The sequence below is a fragment of the Triplophysa dalaica genome, chromosome 23, assembly GCF_015846415.1.
Source record: "Triplophysa dalaica isolate WHDGS20190420 chromosome 23, ASM1584641v1, whole genome shotgun sequence".
Lineage (NCBI taxonomy): Eukaryota > Metazoa > Chordata > Actinopteri > Cypriniformes > Nemacheilidae > Triplophysa > Triplophysa dalaica.
This window is the reverse complement of record NC_079564.1, coordinates 339,997-364,295: the sequence shown is the minus strand read 5'-3', so window position 1 is coordinate 364,295 and position 24,299 is coordinate 339,997. Positions and strand designations below refer to the sequence as shown.

The window sequence follows — 24,299 nt, the reverse complement described above, 5'->3', positions numbered from 1 at the left end:
TGTGCCAAAGGGAAAAAATAGCTTTTGTTTAAAATGTAAGGTTCGGAGATGAATATGTTGACCTACATCTGTGCAACAGAAGGATGAAAGCAGGATTGAGAATTCCTCTCAATATAATGCATTGCAGCAATGTTCATGTAATGCGTTTTGTAATTTGTAATGTTTTATTTGGCAAGTAACAAATGAAGTCGTTTCTAATCCAAATTCTCTTCGTGTTGAAATTCCCCTCCTCATTAAAAACATCTCGTAGCCGTAGGCAAAGACCGAATCGCTGTTTACAAATCAGAAACTATGTCACTCGGCTATTGCTGATGTCTACATACACTCTGATAAATGCTGGCTTATTTTCAACCCAGTGTTGGGTCAACAAAGCAAACCTTGGGTGGTTTTTACCCATTGTGTGGTCAAGTATAAAGTATTTTTTGGGCTAATTTAAAGTCTCAGTGAAATATAAAATGACAATGCCTATCTTTAAAAAGAGAATGAGCCTCATTGATCAACTATTTTCAAAGAACGCTGCAATATGTCATAAAAAATTGTGTGCACTCATAATGTTAAAATCTAATAGTTCAAATAGTTCAAATCTAAAAAGGCACTTCCGTCCTGTAATGTCTATCCATCTTAAATGACGTGTGTTAATGTCCTTTAACTGTCCATTTCAAAATACAACGGCTGTTTTTATGCATCCAATCAGATCGCACAGAAAGACGAAAGCCACGGCCACTATTTTCCTCTGAAAAATACGACAGCAAAGCGATCGCAACTTTTGGTTCACGGGGACTTTAAAGTACAGTGTTGATGGGTTTCTATAAACTGCCGGGTTATTTTTAACCAAAGTGGGGGTCAAAAAGAGACTTTCCACAACTGTTGGGTTCTTGGGTTAAAAGAACCCCAAAAATGTCCATATTTACGCACCCATGGTTTAAAACAACCCAACATTTGGGTTAAAAGTGCAAATTACTTTCATTTAACCCACCATGAAGGTACAGATCTACATTCACATCTGACGTTAGAGATCAAGAGGAGAGGTAATTAGACTTCAGGTGTAATTAATAAACTTTCTCCAGGGGCCATTCAAGCTGGCGTGTGAGTGCTGCCAAAACATAACAGACCTGGACCTGAAAATCACTCAGCTTGGGCTAATTGCTTTCGCCACATTACAGTCGGGTCAAGCAAGGGCTTCTGGGAATTGGTGTTTTCTGGCCTGCGCCCAGTCTTGTGTTGGATGGAGAAGAGCGTTTATTAGTCACAGGGACATGAGGAAGTTGTCAGTGCTGTCGGACTGAATGTGGAAAGCCACACAAGCTGCCGTGATACTTAAAGTGGTGTTGGGATGACAAGTAATTCACCTTTAGTTGACTGTGAAGGGACGAGTGAAGGCAAGGTTGAAAAAGACAATTTGGTGCATTTCGATCTTAATAGTCACAACATCTGGACATCTGCTTCATTTAAAGGTCTCGTGTGTATTTTTTCTATTGACAGAAATGCAATATAATCTACATAAGTATGTGTTCAGAGGTGTATAAAGACCTTATATAATGAAGCTGTATGTTTTTATTACTTTAGAATGAGTTATTTCTATCTACACACACCGTGGGTCCTCTCACATGGATGTCGCCGTGTTGTTTCTACAGTAGCCATAAAGGGACAAACTGCTCCTTCATCAAATAAGCAAAAACATCAGGACATCTTAGTTCTGTGGCAGCAACCGTAGTGCTTTGAATGGGAGGGTGGTGTCATAGATATAAATCACTAGATGTCACTTTAGCATCTGTTTCTATGCGCCACTATACGTAGGTCAGCCACCATATTGGAACAGTGCGAGCCGGTCTGTGTTGCCAAGTCTGCGGCTTTCTTGTGGAATTGAGTAACTCTGTTACTGTTGCTCTGGTTTGTTTTATACACAGGTTATAAGTGGAAGGATTTTGATATAGCTGTCAATTTTAAGATTATTTTTACTGGTGGGCATAGATTAATTTGTTTTAAACTATATTAATCTAGATTAATTTTGGAATTAGTCTAGATTAAAATGGCTCATTTGAATTCTGCCGAAGGCATTCAGAATATGTGTGCTACCCAAATAATGACTAAAAGTAAGTCTTTGAGAACGGGTGTCTCAAGCCAGGTGGCGCATTAGACCAGGGCCTCATCTCCTGTTTCCAAAATGCATCACAAACTGCTTGAGAAAGCTGTTCTACTCTGATAATTGGTGATGAAAATAAATGATGTTCAATAAGATGTACTTGTGTTTACTTCCGCATTAGCTAAGGGATTCTTCGCGTTTAGGTGGTACTTGAGACTGGAAGAGCTCCTACAGTACATTTACATTTAGTCATTTAGCAGACGCTTTTATCCAAAGCGACTTACAAAGAGTGAGGGAGCAACAAGCGATATGTCATACAGGAGCCATAATACATTAGGTGCCAATACAAATTTACTGGTTTCAACTAAAGCTAGACCACTACCTGTTGAGAGAAAGTTTTTTTTAAACCAATTCCGCTTTGCACAAGGTGCAAACAACCTTAGTCTTGTCGATGTTTCCATTGGGAAGCTTCTTAAAAGAATCGGAAATCACGCCCGGTACAGTGCAATTCAGCTAGATATACATCCGCGCTAAAATATCAAGGTGAAAGTCATCATAGATTGCTTAGTATAGACCCAGCTCCCAACACAACTTTGAGAATAGATTAACGGCGATATTTTTTAATCGCGACATAAGAGTCTCACGTTAACGCAGCACGTTAACGCCGTTAACGGCCCACCACTAATTATTTTATTTATGAATGTTAAGTTCTGTTATTTGGACTAGGGACGTTAGGCTCGTGATGAAGGATTTTGTTTCACAGATCTGGCAACCCCGACAAGCCTATCCGTTAACACTCAAGACCAAGCTCACTGTATGATTAAGAAACATATTTGTTATTGTGTAAACACATGACTACACGAAAGGGGATCTTATTTTTCGGGAATCTAAATGAACAGCCATGGCTGCGCAGTGTTGTGACATTCTAGCAAACTGTGAGTGACGTCAGTGGACTGCTCCAAGATGGCGGATGCGTCTACATGCCTGGAGCGCTTGAATGAGGCATCTAGTTCATTATGGGTGGAGTGAGGCGTTGGTTACGACAAATGCCGCTAAATTTCACACACTTGATGTTTAAGCAACAGTCTCATTTTTAAATACTTCTCATTATAGAAGTTAAATGAAACTTTAAGGCATTTTCAAGTTGATTTTCAAGGGATAGTTCTACCCCAAATCTCAAAATATCTTTAGTGTTTTGCAGAAGAACGATTCAAATTCTGAATGACACAAGGGTAAAAAAAAAAGTGTTTATGGCTGAATTATAGCTTCTATTGTTAGAGTCTTGTGCAGTCTATACAGCTGTGGAAATGTATGTTTTTCAGACAAGCCATCTGACCTCTGCTCACACAAATTTCTATAGTAACTGTCGAGCTTCGATTTTCCACGGTCAGTTTTTCCACATCCCTCTTCTACTCTGAAACATTGTGTTAATTTCCACTGGAGAGGGAAAAGGTTAGGAATCACAGTGGGTCTCTGCCGAGTGGAGGACGCACACTTGATTATACAATCTGATTTTGATTTCATTAGGCATGCAATTGATGCGAAGGAACAAAGGGGTAATTTTTCATTCCTGGTGGTCTAGCTGAGCCCTGTCTTTTCCTGTAGTCTGTAATTCATACACTTCCCCCTGATCTAAAGACCATCAGGAACTCTGGGGGGGGGGATTGGGGAGGATGAGAAAAGAGAGAGAGAGAGAGAGAGAGAGTAAAAAGAGTGCAGATGAATGAACGCATGTGTCGGCGAGGAAAAGAGTCTGTCTGGACGAGGCCCGGTCTAATCTTTCTGCTAAGTATTCAGCGGAACCGCTTTAAATATGATCATTGTGAAGCGTGTGACAGATCTATAATATCAGAGTGTTAATGGGTCTGTCATCAGGTGTAATCAATGACATCTGCTGTGTGTGTAGAGCGGTGTGACACAGAACGTCACGCTGAGCTGCGTGTGTTCATTCACATACAGTCTACATGTCATCTGCTTTATGAAGAGCTTCTTAACCGTCATGTCAGGTAAGTAATAACCACTGATGAAGGAGGATATTGAGACTAACACATGTCATCTCCCTCTCTTTCTCTACATATATACACTATTTATACGTCTGTCTGTACTGCTTTCTTTCTGTCGTTCTTTCTTTCTTTTGCTTTCTTTCTTTCTTTCTTTTTTTCTGTCTTTCTGTCTTTCTTTCTTTTGCTTTCTTTCTTTCTTTCTTTCTTTCTTTCTTTCTTTTTTTTCTGTCTTTCTTTCTTTTTTCTGTCTTTCTTTCTTTTTTCTGTCATTCTTTCTTTTTCTGTCATTATTTTTCTTTCTTTCTTTCTGTCGTTCTTTCTTTCTTCTGTCATTCTTTCTTTCTTTCTTTCTTTCTTTCTTTCCCTCGTTCTTTCTTTCTTTCCATCGTTTTTCCTTATTTCCTGATTTTCTTTCTTTCCGTCGTTCTTTCTTTCTTTCCATCATTCTTTCTGTCTTTCTTTTTCTTTCTTTCTTTCTTTCTTTCTTTCTTTCTGTCTGTCTGTCTGTCTGTCTTTCTTTCTTTCTTTCTGTCGTTCTTTCTTTCTTTCCATCGTTTTTCCTTATTTCCTGATTTTCTTTCTTTCCGTCGTTCTTTCTTTCTTTCCATCATTCTTTCTGTCTTTCTTTCTTTCTGTTGTTCTTTCTTTCTTTCTTTCTTTCTTTCTTGTTCTATTTATCTGTTTATGTATCTATCTATCTTAATCTGTCTTTTTCTTTCTCATTTTCTATCCATCTGACTTTATATTTGTCTGTCTTTTTATCTATCTCTCCTTTTTCTATCTGTTTGTTGGTCACTGTCTATCTTTCCCTTTTTCCGTCAGTCTGTCTCTCTTTTTCTTTCTATCTATATGTCTATTTGTCTCTCTATTTCTATCAATAGCTGTTTGATTGACTTTCTGTCTTTTTCTCGTTTCTTCCCCTCATCTATTCTTTTCTATCTATCTGTCTACACGAAAAGTATTTGAGATCTTTCTAAATCTGCATTGATAATGTGTCTGGATGAAGAAATGTACTTTTAGGATTGAATCTCCCACCACATGTGTTAGTCTCACGATAGCCTCTTTCAATAATGGCACAATCATTTGAGATGTGCTGCTTTAACATTTCAACATAATGTTTTGTCTCATATCAGCATTGTAAAACAGTTTCGGTCTCTTATTATGCGACACGCCACTTGTCACTTAACAGACTTTGCGTAGCTCACCCAAGAATGGATTTGAGTCACAAATTCTAGAAGCGAAGATTTGTATTGTGCGTTTGTTTATTAACCATCGCAATATTTCAATCAGCCCTTTATCCGCCTCATATCCAAATCCATTTAGTTTTCACAAGCAGAAACAATCATATCTGTGTCTTTTCCAAAAAGAGCAAAGATGGTTTCCAGCAGGCAGATGTCAGTTTGTAAGGGCGTTTCGCCTTGACCTAAGCACCAGATGATCAGCCAACCCCCCCGCCCGCCCTCTCTTCAACATTAGCATTGATGCTTCATTATCTCCACACTTGTATATAATGGCCGCACGGCTCAGAGGGTCAGGACTCACTCCATGGCTCATCAGCCATCTGACAGCGCTCGGCGAGAGATGAGAAGAAATCTCCGCCACCCCCTGCTAATCCATCGCCGCTACTTAACACCACAACCTCAGGCCTGCCTTCGCCAGGACCTCACACTTATCCTAATAGCAAGCATGGAAAGCTAGAAGATTTTGGGGTTATATATATCCAGTTAGAATATATATAATTCCAGTTGCTCTGTGTGAGTCAGAACTCATTCTCCAGAAGAAAATGAGGGTCCAGACCCATACTTGGGTGATGTGTGGAGTGGCCATGGCATTGCTGTGTGGTTACTAAGGTGTTGCTAAGGTATCAACTTTGATGAGAAATGTTTGAGTTGATATTGAGATCTTCAATAATATTGACTTTTGAATATCGGCCAATTGTTGACATCTCTACTCAAACTCTGATGACAGACACTTTTGTGACATCTCTGACACTCTTTCTCAGGAGAAATATCGCACATGGGACTCAAGTATTAGTCCCCTTTAATCTCATTGGTGTCTCAAAGTCATTGAAATATTAAGGATTTATTTCATTTGTGATGTTTATTGTGATGTTCTGGACTAGATATTTGTTTTCTTATCCAGCTTCCCCAGACATGCTCTCGGTCACTTTGCGTCTGTCTAGGTCTTCCGTCTCGTACTCTGTGTCACTTTCGACGCCTGTGTGAAGTGGCGGGAGATCTGGCGTGCGGTCGCTGCCCTGCGCTCTCGTCTGATTTTCTTCACATTGTAATTGCATTATCCTCTGTTTTATGCAGAATTGTTCTCCGGGCGCTAATTGATGGAGACATGTTTAATTCATCAATCATTAGCATCAAATTTGACAATTAGTGATGATTGTTGAAATCGTGATGGCGATGAGGCATGGTTTGGGGATTCTTTTTTTCTGCTTTTCAGACCGGCTTAGGTAGAGGATGCTAATCATAAATAACAAAAGGTGACAATGTGTGCTTCAGGAGGTGTTTTGGACATTTTCTTAAGACATGTTGAATGCAGTTGATTTTTTGATAAACATGTGAGGATATTCAGACCAAATTGTGAGAGAATGGGCTCTATGTGTGCGTGACTTCTGTGTTTCACTGTCAGAACCTGCGGCAGTTTCCGGTCGGGAAGACTTAAAGCAGAGAATCATGGAGAAATTAGAAAATTGTTCAATTTGGCACATGTTTTACATTGTGGCACACAGCAGAAGTATATAAAAGGTTCTGATCAGGAAAGTCACGCATACATAGAGCCCATTGACTTCAGATTTTATTCTTGGGTCGTGTCGTGACGTTGGCTCTATAAAATCTAATAGATAGCACTTGTATTTGAAATCAAATATGAAATATAGTTTCTTTCATGTTTCAGACAGAGATGGCGATAGAGAGTCAATGGCAGGTATATGAAATGTTAATTTTTATTGCTAAAGAAAAAGATACAAAATTCCAAATAAACAACAAGAAAAATCTTAATAACATCCAAATAGCAGCATAAAAAAAACTAATTTATCAAAATGTACTCATTATCAAATATTAATAACAATATTGAATAAATTAAATAGACTAAAACAAAAGGTATATGAAATGTAAGTACATTACTGCAGAATTCAATGGACGTTAAAGAAAAATCATCAAAACTTCTATAGATTTATTAAAATGGCTGTTTTAAAACTGTACAGCATCGATCCAAGTCAAACTCCTGCCGTTTTCAATTCTAGTCATGAGCAATATTATGACGGATTTAATAAAACGGTCTCTTCAACAATACTGTTGTGATTAGATATCTCAGAACAGACAAATATAAGAATGCCCTTTATTCTTTCAATTACTCCCGAATTACTTCTGATTGTGTCAAGGCGTTTTTTTCCCTGCCAGACGCTAAAGTAAACCGCGAGAACAGACTCTTGTTAGCCTAATGCGTCCTAACCATTAGCGAGAGTAATAAGTGTATCAAATTCACATAATCATGTCTAATTAGTATCAGTAATTATCTTGTTGGGTGCGAGAATATTAATCTTGCGCTCCCCATAGGGGAAGGGCGTCTCTCGCAGGGAGAGAGCGCTGCAGCTTCAGCCTCACGCTGTGGCGTACTTGCTAAATTAGCATGCTTCAAATCAGCGCTGCGGAGGGAGGGAAGAGAGGAGTCGTGTCGGGGAAAAAAGGCGAAATTGCATAAAGGGAAAAACAACAGAGAAAAGTTTAGTCCCACTGTGAAATGCATTAGAGCCTAGTAAATAAAATCTAAATGTTTTCTGTGCGGTTTTTAAGTTTCGGAGGAGTTGGCGCGCTGGGTTTATGCTAAACAGTTAGAGATGTTTGTGTGGACTAGCACGTGCAAAACTTTAAGATTGATTAGAACGCAGTTTGAGAAGAGCTTAGGTTAAGTCTAATGCCAAATTTAATATGAATAAAAAGGTGTATGATTGAAATATTTCTTTCGGTTTCTCTTTGAATGTTTCTTCATTATTTCTTTGTGTCTCTTTAAAGCCTCAGGGACAACTGAAGAACGCAAGTTGTAAAGTCTAATTACATTGTGTAATAAGCTGCTTACGAAGAGTTTAAAAGCAATAGAAAACCAATTTGAAAAAGAAATACTATTGAATGTTCTTTACAATGTACAGTCTTTTAAAACAAACCACTCAAGAAAATAATTTGCTCTTTATTTCAACACACAAATGAGAGCTTTGTTATCTTTAATTTCCTAACTACGCACAATTATGTGTTTCCTTTCATTTTATTATTTGCATTAAACACTTTCTCTCCCTGTAGCCTCCAGCAAAGCCGACCTGCGACCCAGATTGAGAGTTCACTCGAACTAGACTAAATCTGACCTTGATCCTTAATGCCCAGATTTAATATTAGTCTTCACGTGTTTCAAACAGAGAGGCTGTTTTTCAGGAACAGGAGGGAAGACCCCATGCGACACAGCCGGGCCGGTGAATTAGCGAGCGGCGTGGGGCATCTGCTGATTGAAGCCGGGGTGGGCCGTCAGCACAGCCGACACTGCGGGGAGAGATGGATATGTCGGGCGGAGAGAGGGGGAGAGCTAATTACTGTTCCGAGTGTATCTTGTTAATTAAGGGCTAATTAGTGGCAGAAGCGGAGAGGGAGATGGAGAGAGAGAGACTGTTCATGGAGCGCGATGAGATGATGCGATGATAGGAACTGAACGCAAAATCTGTACCACACCCAAAACATGACTTCATTGCTAGCTGACGCTGATTGGTGCTTTATGGTTCTCCCCCTGCTACCGTTTGCTATTCAGGGTTCAGGTGTTACTTTCTTTTTCAGTATAATAATACTGTCCTTTATGATTTGTATGTTACGATCAGGTCTGATTTTTGTATAATATGTGAGAAAAACGTCCATTACCGTGTTGATTTAGTGGAATCCCCATTTACCGCCGAAAATAGTTACAGGAGATGTAATGTGAATCATTCCTTGCTTATTATGAACACATAACATAAGCTAACTGAATGATTTATATCATTTTATTATATTCTGCTGGTTAAAGCTGGTCAAACCAGCATCACTACACACCTAACCCAGCGTGTGCTAGTTTTTTCAACAGGGTTACGAAAATGAACAATAGTTTTACTTTATTAAAAGTGTTATCTTGTAACCATGTTTTTCTCTGATGGATGTTTTACTACAATGAGCGTGGTTAAACTATGGTAGGCAATTTGTGGTTACCATGGTTACCGTTTACAATTTAAAGCAATACGCGTTGTAAAAAGCATTACACAAATAACTGTGAATTGACCTAATTCGAGATGTAAACGAGCAAATATCAAGGCATGTTGATGGCTTTAAGGACTGAAGAGCACATGAGTAGGTGCATCAAATCTTGAGAAAAGAAATCACAATGTATGCTAACCTCAAAGCTAGGGCTCCATCAGGTTGTCAGACCTGTATCTTTAGTTATATCTCTGTCTGTGTGTTTCAGGCACACCTCACTCAAACAGCAGCAGTTCTCTGCAGTCGGGCGGCTCGGCGGCGGCGTTGGCTCTGGGGAACAGTAAAGAGGGGATGCACCAGAGATCTTTCTCCGTGTCCAGCGCTGAACAGTGGAATGAAGCAGTTATCAATACCTCCACAGGTCAGAGGAGCATCTCTCTTACAACACTTTTAAATGCTGTGTAAATATGAGTGTACAGTAACTCAGTTTTATGCATATGTCTGGTTTTAGATTGCAGTGCAAGCTGATGATAGTTCACTAAATCGGTCACTTTAAAGGGATACAAATTCTGTCATCATTCAAAATCTGTATATGACTCCTTCTTATCTGGAACACAAAAGAAGATAGTTTGAGAAGTTTTCATGTAGGTTATCCATGCAATGGGGTGCAGTTTTGTTTGGTTAACATTCCTCAGAGTATCTTCTTGTTCTGCAGAAGAAGGGAAAAAGACTAAGAATAAATCATGAAAATAAATCAATTTTGGGAGATCTTGGGTGACCAATTTCCATCCTCTTTAATTCTCCACTTTTTATGCAAATAGACATTGGTGATGTACTAAAAAACATTTAACATTGCAAGTATAGATGTCACTATAAAAAAGCAATAGCAACAAAAGTGAAGCTGTGTATTGACACTGTACTTAGTATTAGCTGTTACTACAGGTTCTGACAAAGGTTCTGAAAGTATTATGATTTGGAATGCTCACATGAAACAATACTGTAGTATACTAAAGTATGAACTATCGCTTATTGCTCTAAACTCTTTGTTAGTCGCTTTGGATAAAAGCGTCTGCTAAATGTCTAAATCTAAAGTAAGCCGTAGTACTGCACTGTAGTATATTATAGGGAATAAACTGTTATTTTCTGTAGTATGAACTATAGTAAATTAATCAACTGTATTATATGCTGCAATGCACTTTAGAGATGGGGTTACATACTCAGTTTCATATTAATCTTGAGTGTCTCTATAGTAGTATTGCCAACGTTGTATCTTTTAAGAGTATTTAAAATATTTAAACACATCATCACATTAATCCCTTCCTGTTGTTTAGGTTATGGACGTACATGGCGGTTGCCAACAAAACACATATGACTTAGTTTGACTTACCGCCTGCAGTTCATGTCCGGCATCTTTTAGCGCTGGGACCGCACCATCTATGTGTTTCAAACCATCTCCACATCCAGCGTTATATCCAGTGTTCATATAACATCCTTCACTGAAATGCCCTGAACAAACAAACACACCTCAACTTCCCTCACTATCGCAAGAGTAAGCAGCTGAAGCCGCAGGCCCACAGCGCAGACAATCTTGATAAGCGTGTTTTCTTATCGCTCGTTGGTTAGCATGTGGGCAGGCTGGTTCTTCCTCATTGTCATATCCGGGCTTTTCCGGGGGAATTGTCTAATAAAAGGAACAGGATCATAACAAGTTGGAATGCTGGGGTCCCACTCGTTTTTTAACAAGCCAACCATGTGAAGCATGAGAAGCCGCACGTTCAACCCTGTAAAGAAGTCAGAATGCAAGAAATACCATGTTACCCCATCTTTAATATTTACTATAGTAAGGTTGTAAAAAAAATTAGTATCTGGGATTTTACTACAGTTTATCATATAAAATAAGTTTTAAGTCCAAGTTTTTATAAGTTTTTAAGTTTTCTATAGTGTTTACAAATTGATAAATTGATGAACTGTAGTAAATGCTGTGGTATATTTTTATATTTACTAAAATCAAGTTCAAAAACACTATATTATCTAGCATACTGCAATGAGCTATAGTGGAGTATAGGAGTGTTTTTCATGAGGGGTCACAGTAACAATTTTGCTGTAAAGGTGGAAAAAGTTTACCATGACATTTTTGTAAGAGCAGAAAAGCTGTTTCTATAGCCGAGTTGCAGCGTGTTAGCTGATTTTACTTATTACTATCTAGTAATTGCAGCTTTGATTACAACTTAACTACTTCAAGTGTTTCCGAGCATTATTTTCATTTCTGTTAAGAGTTACTACCACCGTGGTTTTTAAAGTATTTAGGAAAACTGACGTTGTTTCAAGTAGATGTGAATTCATAATGATTTTACTGCATTATAGTTGCCCTGGCATAAGGGCAGAAAATCTGGTTACCATGGTTATCGTCTGTAAGGGCTTGTCAGTAGCGTGTTTGGTTGTTCATATCAGTGGATGTGCTGTTTAAGAGCTAATCGCTAATCAAGATAATTCAGTAATTGCGGCTTTGATGGCAGCTCTGGTACGGCCACCCACGGAAACATTGCCCACCAAATAATATCTCTCTTTTCCTTACCCATTCTCTCTCTCTCTCTCTCTCTCTCTCTCTCTCTCTCTCTCTGTCTCTCGTCCTGTCAGTACACTTGAGTGAAGTCAAAAGATATATTTGCCGGGCGTAACAACGCTGTCCATTTTTTTCCCATCATCACCACTTCTTTTTCCCCTCCCGCGTCGGAAAATGAATGCTTTACGGGGACAACATTCATCATTGGTTATTTCCCTCTTTTTGTCGGCTGGCAGTAAAAAAGCACTTAAATGCACATCAACAGAATAACAGTCATTTCCATGCATGTTCGCGCACTTGTCGTTCTCATTAGCGGCTGCTCGCTTTCAACCCCCCCGCCCTCGCGTTTCACCCTATCTGCGTTTCTGTCTCTCGTCCTCTCTCTCTCTTTCTCTCCTCCCCCCTTCTTCTGTAAGGGTCCCAGGGGCCCCGCTAGTTTAAAGAGCGCTCTTTACGAGCCAAATGGAGGCCCCGCCGTGTGGCCCTGTGGTGTCGCAGACAGAACGCGATACCGTGCCACACTCGCCCTTCTTTGCTCGTCTCCGCTTGTCGAACAATCAATTTCAGCCCCACTCCGCCATCGCCCCCCCGTCTGCATCCATCAGCTCCACATCCTAAAGGAGAATTACTCAAAGCGGCCGTAGCCACAGAATGAGCTCTGTGTGTGTGTGTGTGTGTGTGTGTGTGTGTGTGTGTGTGTGTGTGTGTGAGTGTGTGTAAGTGTGTGTTTGAGAGAGAGACAAAGCACTTCATTAGTCCCTGATGTAAGATAGTTATTGTCATACACACACTCACACACTTTTAGCTGGATCAGGATTTGCCAGACGCATTTTCTCTTTGACCTTCTACAATCTTCTTCCATCTCCGCTCTGTTCTTGTGTTTACAGAGTATTATAGCTTTATAGGTAATAATGCAGAGAACGGTTTAATAGCAAAGCTCTTTAGTCTACCAACTCAACTCCTTATGTTTTAGATTTTAAAGGATCTTATTTTTAAAGCTTTTTTCCTCTGGTTTGACCTGTTGTGTTGGTCACATTCTTTCAAGTAGAGATGATGGATATGAAGTCGACTTATGAGTTTACATCACGGTTTTATTTTTATTGATTAATTTCAAATTTATTAACATTTTTTATTTAAATCTAATTTATTTTTACATTTTAATTAATTTTTACATTTTAATATTTTCTACATTTTTTCAACTCTTATTTTTTTATTGGCAGTACTTTATGGTGGATACATCTTCTCAGAGGCGTTTTTAGCGTGGTGACAGCATGCTGTGCTTAGCATGCTAACAGTAACTGTAAATGGTGGATTGCCAGCATGCTGAAATCATTTCTGAAAAGTTGCATCTTTAAATCTCTACTCTTTTAAAACATCAGCCATCCAAGTTGAAATGTAGAAATACACAAATAAATGTAGAACAACAGGAATAAATGGTACAGTTGATATGTTTGTCAATAGTATTTATTTACACATTATATATATTTAATAATAATCATTAATAATTGTAATATTTATTTATGTATTAATTGCATGCATTTATTTATCTACCGATGTATTTGTTTAAGTATTTTTATATGCATGCATTTATGTGCATAGCTCCATATCCAAGCACCGTATTAATAACAAATCATATATAGTTTGCTGTCAGATTGAAATATAAACCAACCTTTTATTTTATTTTAAACTTAAATATGTTCAACTCAAATTAAACTCCTACATGTTTTTGCACTAAATAGTCTGTAGCCAATCAGTTTCAGTCCTGCTGACATCCTTCAGGGGGGTTGAAGGTCAAGCAGTTCAGATGAGAAACCATAGACTCATAATATCCTCAAACAATCAGACACATCTCAACCAAGTTACTATTTCCATATTGTTAAAGCAGTGCTCTCATTTATAAGACTGTGCTGGATGAGATGATGTTGAGATCGCTACGGCCTCTGAATACTAATAGCTTTGCTTGTGATTAAATCAAGTCTCTTTCCGTTGCCTTTTCACGTAGATGTTAAAAACTGTCATATGATAATAGCATGTAAATGCAAGTCTGGTATAGAATAGTAGTTGTTTGCTCATGTCAAACATTGTAGCGTAACCTTCATTTGATAGTTAACCCTTTACAATAAGATTGTATTTGGTAACATGAGTAAATGCATTAGCTATCATGAACTAACAGTTGAGTACGTTTTTTTAGGATATATTGAATGTCAATACAATTCTTTGTTAGTTTTTGGCGCACAAATGTTAACATTTACAACGTTTGATTTTAATCGTGCATTAGTAAATGCTAAAAATGAACATTGAGGTATTGAGTTCATGTAAGCTATGCATTAGCAAATTGTTAACAAATACAACCTTGTTCTATATTATACTTTATTTGCTATATATATTATTAATTCTATTTTATTTGAGATATTCAGTAGCACAGCATTACGTTAACGTCAGAGATATGTTTAGCTAGTCTGTAGCTTAGCGTCTGGCGTAATCTAAAGTCTGTCGTCATTCAAGGGCGGAGAAGATTTCTCCCCTGTGGAGTTGGAGGAGGCAGCGGGAACAGGGAGTTTGATTCTCCGCTCTCGGCTGTAATGAAGTTTGACATTTCGTTTGGAGAGAGCGGCGGCGTGTGCCTGCCCATGCCTTGATTAGCGCTCTCTAATTGACAATAATAAGGAAGTGGTGATTGTGTTCTGCACGTTTTTTCATCATTAATTGCAGCCATTGGCATTGATTACGGACGGGGTCTGCCGTGTCAAGGGGTTGGAGTGGAGGGGGGGTCGTCTTCTCCGTCAAAAATTGCCGTCCGCACCCCGGCAGCTCTCGAATTAGCTGCCGCGAAACGTACAAGTTTCTCCTCACGCACTGCCAAAGGAAAAAAATGGAGGGCTATTAAGAAATGAGTTCATGTTCTTTCTGCACACCCTCCAATCTTCTGGCACACGTTACGCTCGCTAATCGTAGGTTAGCAGAACACCTTATTTCCTGCTGCTAGCTGAAGAGCTCGGATTAAACACTTAATGGCTTCACTCGCATATTTTCATGTAACTTGCCTCACCTCAGACTCCGTAGTGAGTTTCAGTACTTTTACTGAGATTTTCTCACATTAGCGCTACTTCACTACAGTGTTAATGGTACATATAAAGTCTCCTTCAGGTCTTCCTCGCAGTATTTACACGTGTGTTGGCGATAAATACATGTTCGGCAGTTGAATTACTTGGTTGTCAAATGTTGTTTGTTTACACAAGTCTGCTGCCTAAAAATGTGTTTACATTTACATTTAATTATTGAAAGCCACTTCTATACAAATCAATAATTACTACTATTTTTTTTTTTTTTTAAATAATTGATGTACTATTTAAACAGTTATGTATCATATCTTTTTAACACAAGCATTTCTGTTATTTTTAAACACACTACTATAAATTGTTCTAGTGCAACACTCTCAATTTACCATTAAATATTCAACGATTGATACATTAATTTTCACTAATTTGCTGTCTTCAACAGAAATAATTTTGACATTGTTTTTATTTTATTTTTTACCATGTTAATTAATTGGCGGATTGCACTTAACCTTTTAATATCGCTCCTTATGGTCTTATACTGTAGATGGTTTGATCGGACGTACGCACCTGGCCTGAAGTTTTTGTTATAATTGCTTTTGGTTATAATGTAATGATTTATTTTATATAAAATCTATAATATTAATTTGTATTCATATTGTTTGTATATTAATTGTATAATAAATAAATTTATAAATATATTATTAAATTAAATTACAACTACCCTACAGTTATATATTCCTACTGGATAAAAATGGATAAAAATCCTACAGTCCACGGTCCTTCGGCTACACGTACAATAGAAGTACCATGCTATATACATGTATTCGATTAGACGGGGTACAGTAATAACACCCTTTTTTGCAAATACCTATTATAAAGCCCAACTTTTTTACCGTCCCCTATAGCATTGGTTCTCAAACTTATTCATTGTAAAGGCCCCTTTGTATAGGGTGCATCACTTGTGGGCCCTGCACAAAAAGACGTGTAATCTTTAATAGAATTTTAATTCAACCAAACACATATTCAATTATCCAATGTGCAAAACATGAATTATTATGGGTTGTGGTCTTATTATAACTGCACAGAATCTATGATAAATTCAATATTTCCCCTCTGGATCCATCTTGGGGGGCCCCCCAGTTTAAGAACCACTGCCCTAGAGTACTAAACGCTGTCATAATATGAATATGGGAATATACATACCATGGTATACTAGTTTCGTATTTGTCATTTTTTTGGATCGTAAAGTGTAATTGTAAGGTTTAGCATGACTAGCGTTAACTCCTCACATGATTCATCGCAGGTCTTCAGAGGTCCTGGCGACAGATCTACGCCGTTAACCTCGACCCACAAACACGCAACGCTACCTCTCGCACGCACTGACGGGCGCTCATCTCCACGATGTGTGCGCGTGTTTGCATGTGAGATATCTGGTGCATGTGTGTATGAACAGTATTCTCAAGCAGCCCTCTACCCCCAGCTGTCTGCTGTAGCTAATGATTGGTCCCAGGGGGGCTGTTGGAAAGAGGAGTGTAGAAATTGAAACAGACGTTGGCGTCTCTGCCGCAACGTGTGTGGCAGCTGTGAGCTCCGGAGCGAGGGAGGGTGAGCAGACCTCTACAGTCATGAATATCAATGGCTAACACAGAGTTGTTGATGAAGCTTCAACTGCCATCCTGCCGCGCTTCGCCCGAGCTTATATCACTATATCTGCTTTCTAGCGCGTGAACGGTGCTCACGGTAAATATTGTAATCTAGGATCACTTGGAAAGACCTGTACCTGTTCTTATTGGCTCATTTGTAATATTAAGCTTTCTTAAAGGGACAGTACAATTCCCTCATTATTTATTTACCGTCATTCTTTGAAACCTGTATGTGACTCATTCTTCTGTGGAACACAAAAGAGGATATTTTGAGAAATGTCTCTGGTTTGGTGTTGAAACAGTGGAAGTCAATGGGGCTCAATGTTGTTTGGTTAGCATCATTCTTCGAAATATCTTCTTTTGTGTTCTGGATGAAAAAAGACATGAGACATAACTCATCTGTTATTTTGTTTCTGTTAAACCCATTAAACGTAATTTTGATCAGTTTAATCATTTTTAGCGTTGTACATTTTGATTCTGTGTCGCCTTACTGTAATCAGCACAAATCTCTCTTTCATGTTATGCTTTTGATAAAGATTAAAGCAACAATATTGATAGAGAATTATCGTAATTGTGTAACCAGGCTAATTGTTAAACCCTCTAATTTGTCTCTTGCCATGTGTAATTAAGCTCAATTCCCAGCGAGCGTACGAGTAATCCTCCGCTTCATCATTTATTCATTATCAAGCTGTTCTTATTAAACGGCTAAATCATAATTATTAACCACGTCTTATCAATAAAACGACACGTGACGCCATTTTCCGTTCAGATCAGACAGAATGACTCAGAACGAGGCACGTGGAAAGGAAACCAAAATGTGAAAGGTAGCGCTAAGCTCCTCGGCGCCTACGGCATATCAGCGGCTGTAGTTTATCCTCCTGTACCCCCCGCTTAGCTTCCATCTCGCTCCTTTAAAGAGCACACCAGTTTTCACATCCCTCAAGGTAAACCTCAAATTACGCCTAATGTTCTACGCAGGCTAATGGCTGTCTGTGCCATTACAATATGCGTTATTTGGCACCACGGGTTCCAGACACTCCGAGACCCAACGGTCGGCTGTTTTTCTCACACGCACCCGTGTACGCGCGCACGCTCTTCTGCACCCCGGGCCTGCCGAGATGAATGGAGTTCGCAACACCACAATGAGCTTTTGATGCCAGGACAATGGAGAAGTCTGCCCACATCTGACACGCCGTGTGTGCGCGAGGGCCGCTAACGTAGGGGGTCCACCTCGCCGGGCCCTTGTGCCCCTGGGCTGGTCGGGGGGTTGTGGGTAATAGTGTCCCGAGGGACCCTGAAAATGATGTCGAAGTGTCATGCTCAGAAAGATGGTGGCGGGTTCCCTACTGACACTCACACCGCCGTAGACACACACGCTGGCACCGGGTTAATATCACTGATATAAAATCACCTTACACCTAACCCAACCTGTTTTGTGCTTGGTCGCTCGCGTGGCATCTACCATTACAGCGCCCGTCCTCGGGCGAGACCAAATCATCATTTGTTACTCGCGTGCAGGTCCTCCCATCTCGTCAAGCTAATAGAGGTGAAACGGAGGTGTGGTCCATCTCTTGTTTTTCCAAGGGGTTGTAGATCTTCACTTTTCAGCCTCCTGAAATGTGAGAGTAGGGAACCGGGATTCTAAGGCCTGTGAGCTGCCTACAAAGGTTTTGTTTTAGGCTAATATAGATGATCCACAAATGAAAGCTTTATTATGCTGCCTCCAAAAATGTGTATTTTTATTCATTTATTATTATTCTGTTATTTATTTATATCTAAATGTATTTTTTATCTGTTCTTATCTTATCTTATTTTTATTTATTTATTTACTTTTGTAAGTTTAAAACACTTATTATACTTATTTTTACTTATTTAATAGTATTTTTTATTGTTTCTGTTTTTTATTTGACCTTATTTATATATTTACTTGAACTTATTTAAATTTATTTTTGTTATTTTCTCTGTTATTGATTTTTTGTTATTTGTTTAATTGCTTATCTAAATTAAAGGCAGCATCTCATTTGTCTAATTTATCTTTATTTGCTTATTTTTTTCTATTATTTATCTGATCTAATATTCGTTTTATATATTTTGTTTATTTTTGTTTTTATATATTTACTTATATTTTTCATCTAAATATAAAGGCAGCATCACCCGTGTCTTTATCCGTGGCTATCCCAGAATGCATTGCAAGATGAATGAACAAAAACTTGTTAACAATAAACATGAAAATTATAAATGAAAGTAGTCTGTTAAAAAATGTGTAGTTTTACAAGGCTTTTAAACAGAACCACAATAATTAGTGATTTCTAAAGGACAAATTCCATCTAACTGAATTTTTTTTTTCCTGTTTATGTCGCACGTTTGGTTTATTTATGTGATTAATGTTTATTAAACATTGATTGGGTCAACCTTATGTCTGTTTCTCCTCTTCCAGCCAATGGCGTGGCAGATCCTCTAAGCTCCACCCCCAGCATGAGCAGCGCCACAAGTCCCAAACTCGAGCCACCGCCGTCACCTCATGCCAACCGCAAGAAACACAGACGAAAAAAGAGCACGGGTATCACCAAACCAGACGGGTTTTCTGTGGGAAGTGAAGGTAGAGACTGCACCAAACATGACTGAACACAAATAAGAATTCTCTTGCTTTACCAAGTTGATGTGAGCTGTTGTTCTGTGGGTCATGAGAGACACAGCTGATGTGTCTGAATTCATTGTTAAATTGCTTTCATTGCCTGTCCCAAAGACAAATAAAGACCCCTAATTGGTTGTTATTGAGAAAACAGAAGCACTTTCCTGGGGCTATTCTGTAGCCAGTAGGTGATATCCATCAACTAGATGAACGTTGTCCATCAAAAACACTGTCACGGGTGTTTACAAAATGTGTTTGCTGCTAAAATTTATTTTTCAATGTCATTTTTATTCGCCCTCATGTCGTTTAAAACCTGAATCTTTTGCAAAATATCTCAGTGGTTTTGTATCCTTACAATGGTCGTCAATGGGATCCTGTGTTGTTTAGTTTCCGACATTCTTCAATATATCTTCTTTTGTGTTCTGCAGAATAAATAAATTCAAGCAGGTTTGCAACGTCATGAAGAAGAATAAATTCGTACACTTAAATTTTTGAGTAACCCATCATTTACATTTACATTTATGCATTTGTAAGATGCTTTTATCCAAAGCCACTTACGTTGCATTATACTACACATTTGTTTCTAATTATGTGCAATCCCTGGGATGGAACCCACGTCCTTAGCGTTGCTAGCGCCATGCTCTACCCAATGAGCTACAGGAACACTTCAAATGTAATTGTAGTTGGATATCTGGAAAAATGGCCTTTGGTGAACCAGCAGCACGATTGTGCCGTTTTATTAGTATTAAGAATGTAAGAACGACCGATTTCTGACATTAAAGACTCAAGGGATCACTGGCTCACAGAATGAGTTAAACACATTCTCCATCCCTTGCTCTGTTTCATTACACATGGAATAATTGAGTTTCTCAGAAATATGATTTTCTTAAGCACGGCTTGGTCATCTGCCGGAATAACACTACCGTCACGGTCAGATACTGGATGAGGCGCTTGTGCGAGAGTTGATTTTTGTTGGAACTTTCATCATGGTGTGGTATGTGTCTCAACAGTCTGAAGGGTTGTAATAATGTGTGCTTGTCTGATGTGGTGAGTGCATGCAGAATACAGACATATTGCTTAAGTATGAGAATCAGTCAGATGGAGCGGGTCGAGTCTGCTGAAGGCGGACGAGTGTGTGTGGGGGGGGTGAACGGGTTGGTTAGATCCTTGAATAAATTGCTATCAGTTTATCTCATTTACGGAGCAATCAAAAGCCCTGAATGCTGGCAGAAATCGAATTTCAGCGGTTGTGAAGCATTATAAATCAAACGGACCGTCGCTGTGTGAGAATGCGCTGCAACTTTTTGCAGTTTTGTTACATGAGTGAATCTGTGGTGATGTCTGGAGTTGTTTTACAGCACTGATTTAAAGGTCACATTTTTTGGAGGATCTATTGAAAATGCAATATAATCTACATAAGTATGTGTTCAGAGGTGTATAAAGACCTTATATAATGAAGCTGTATGTTTTTATTACTTTAGAATGAGTTATTTCTATCTACACACGCGGCGGGTCCGCTTACATGGATGTCGCCATGTTGTTTCTACAGTAGCCATAAAGGGACAAACTGCTCTACAGACGAATTTGGAAATACATTATCTCCTTCATCAAAGAAGCAAAACATGACGACATCTTAGTTCTGTGGCAGCCACCGTAGTGCTTCAAAAGGGGGGGGTGGAATGAGCCATTGGTTGCAATTCGCAAGCTCACCAATAGATGCTGCTAAATATCATACACTGGACCTTTAATGGATCGTCCCAGGCTTGTTTCGAAGTTCGCAGATTCTTTTGAATTTTTAAGCTTACTGTAGATTTTTTTTTTTTATTGAAACCTGTTCCATTAAATTGTATTTCTGTAGCGTCTTTCCCAATTTCAGAAACCGTTTCAGACTTAATGTTTTTTTTGCGTAATGCTTCTAAATGTAGTTTTATACAAGGATTTTTCAGTTTATTGCAACACTTTGTTTTATATGTCTCTGAAAATCTCCCTAGAGTCCTGTTTGAAGAAAATATTGGTCATTGTTTGCCATGGCACTGCATATGTGTGAGCGCTTAAACACATTCTCAAATCTTTAATTCAGATTTTTATTGTCTTTACTATCGTTTAGGTATAGCGTTGTTAAAATCCTCGTAACCTCAAAGTGCGTGTTTGTATGAGGGGTATTATTGTTTACACTGAGTGTGTGTCTGACGGTGCCTGGGAATGCATTTTCTCTCTCTCTGTATTTGGCCCCGTATCCCCCCGGGCCGCTGTCAGTAATGGGCGCGTGCTGATTGCTCTAATACAGGTTAGGAATATTGCCTTTAATGATGTGTAAAATGAGCAAACGCCTCTGCTGACATTTACAGATGGCACAGGCAGGTCTGGTTCCTCCCAGCTGCCCGTTAAATCTTAGACACCAGCTAGCAACTCTATAGAACCCGACCGTTCGACGTGCCGGCACACGCGAGTTGGACTCGAGATCGCGGTGGTCACCTTTAGATGTTTTACACGCACACACCTTCAGCCGAACCTCTCACAGCACCCGTGCTGGTTTGATGGATCTGCCGTTGTGCAGCCGCTTGCTCTGACAGAATAGCAATCGGGTCACACTGTCAGGTCCAGATGTGGTACTGGAGGACGCGTCTGACCTGGAGGGCGTTTGGAGTAGAAGCATTCTGCCTCCATTAGATGTGATTCTCAAGAACAAATGTTGAGGCTTTCTCGCTCTCTCTAATCATGGTTGCTTCCTTTGACAAAACCCTCAGACAATACTGTATGATTCTAGAGAGAAAAAAACATTATTCAATAATGTTTTTTGATGACATCACTATGTCCCCGCAGACCATTGGTTCATTTGAAGCAGTAGCCAAATCCTGTTGCTGTCATCATTTACTCTCCCTCTTGTAATTCCAAACCTGTGTGACTTTCTTTCTTCTGCTGAACACAAAAGAAGATATTTTGAAGAATGCTCTGATGTTTATTTTGTGTTTTTTAGTTGTTGTACAGTATTGTTCACCATGACCAAAACCAGTTTGCTTCCATCACATTCCATTCATTGGCACATAGTCACGGTGTCATTTCTGGTTCTCAGCTCTTAAACTCGATTGTTTGGCTGTAAATTGAACAAGTTTCTTCATCATGCGGATCATGTCTTTGTGCCGGTGCGTATGTTAGGGGAAGCGTGATGGCCATACGGGGAGATCGACTCTCACGGTTATGGTTCTTTTTATTGTGGCGTATTAATTAAGGTAAGTTGTATCTGCCCTCTTTGCCACGCGTCTCTCAGATTGGATTTTAACTGGATTTAGTCAAGCTGAACCCGGACTCTCTTTATTCTCATTACTGCTAATTTCTTGGCACTAGTTGCTGATTGGGACCTGGTGTTAATGCTGTTTAATGCACCTTTTATATTAACACACCTCATAGACTGTTGGGAGGTTTTTTCAGAAGATGTGCTTTTCTTATTGTCTTATAATGAAGTGCACTTCTGCAGACCTGCATCGCCGGTGAAGTTCAGACACACCTATTCGCTATAAGATTTCGAGAATAAAGTTGAATGTTACGAGAAAAAATAATAATGTTTGCTTCAGTTTATCATATGAATCCATATGCCACAACGCGTTGGGACCCCAACTGAAGTACTTTAACCAAATCCTCCACAGCCATTGATTCTAGCAATTCTGTGATTTTTCTCAAAATATTACTAGTTTAATCTCGTATTACTACAAGTTTATTCCCGTAACATTTTGACTATATTCTCGTAACATTTCGACTTTATTCTCGTAACATTTCAATTTTATTCTCGTAACTTTTCAACTTTATTCTCGTAAAATTTCGACTTTATTCTCGAAATCTTGGATTTTTTTTATTTTTAACGTGGCACTAATATGCCGTCGTAACATTTACTTTACGATCCAGTCGATAATAATAAATAATAAAAAAATGATATATAAAATAAATTTTAAGAAGAATAAAGAAAGAAATGCATACCTATAGGATAAAAAGCATATATCCAAAGGGATTATTTTCTGATCTTCAAAGCTGCTGACGTCAGAAACATATTTGTTATATTTTCATATGGAAATTACCTGTTGTAATGGCTAATTTATCAGATGGCCAGCCAACAGAATAATTGTCTGTGTTCAGATGCAGAGGTGTGTAATCATTGGACAGAGTAATTCTAGATAATTATGTTGCTGTTCCTAATCGCAGACATGGGAGAAATTACGATATTATGACAGCCGAAATGTTTACCAAGCTATTTTCGCTAATCTAACGAAAGAAATATTGCACCCTGACACTGTTTTTACAACTGTAAGTGTTCATACCGATACCATTGAAACGATTGTGTTCAAATGAACTTTGATCTTTGGTTGTGTGTAGCATAGTGAAACCAGAAGTCTTCCGTTTGTGCTTCGTTCACGGCAGAAACGGGCGTGAAATGTAAACAAAGGCGAGAAACAGACAGGGGTGGCAGACCTTCACCTCTTAGTCCTTGATTTAGACACAAAGCTCCTGGCTCTGTATTGATCTCTGACCTGGAGTCAAGTCCCGTGAATAAATCGGGTAATTGAGGAGGGTGTCAACCTAATTGGATTGTTGCCTTTAGCCTGAGGCCGTGTGCCAAGTGAACCAGACTCTTTACAATGATGTGCATGTGTTGAGCGGATCGCTTCAAGTCATCATATGTGGATTATTGATTGGAGCGATGCACTGGCAGAGATCTATATGTGTAGGATTAATAAACAAAACCCCATTTGGCATCATTTAAAGGAAGAGTTCGCTTTTCTTTCTTTGGTTCAACGCAAAGTTTGGTTTTAATACAAGTATTTGTCACGCATGTATGGAAACTAAAAGCTTCAAAAAACACAAACATCCATTATTTCAGTTCACTTTGGATTAAGAGACAATTGTTATTTTTCACTTAACTGTTCCTTTCATTTTTAATGTAAATATTGAGAGTATTTACTGCAGTAGAGTCATACAGAAGATATATTAACATAATTTGGATTAGTGTCGATTTTGTGCTATTATTTTTAATTTGTTGCATAAAATGGATAATAAACCTTTTAACTATCAACCTTTTCCCCACAGAATGCTCCGCAAAGATTCATGTAC

At 38.8% G+C, this 24,299-nt stretch overlaps 1 protein-coding gene across 4 annotated transcripts in view; it reads left to right on the top strand.

The window, feature by feature from the left end:
* The window catches only part of agap3 (ArfGAP with GTPase domain, ankyrin repeat and PH domain 3), a 148,167-nt gene that overhangs the window by 106,930 nt on the left and 16,938 nt on the right, over positions 1–24,299 (top strand). For all 4 annotated transcript variants that reach the window (XM_056737802.1, XM_056737803.1, XM_056737801.1 and 1 more), the window contains 2 exons: positions 9,571–9,723; positions 19,005–19,166. In XM_056737802.1, the coding sequence (XP_056593780.1) occupies positions 9,571–9,723; positions 19,005–19,166 (315 nt within the window). The remainder of the gene's footprint in view (positions 1–9,570; positions 9,724–19,004; positions 19,167–24,299) is intronic.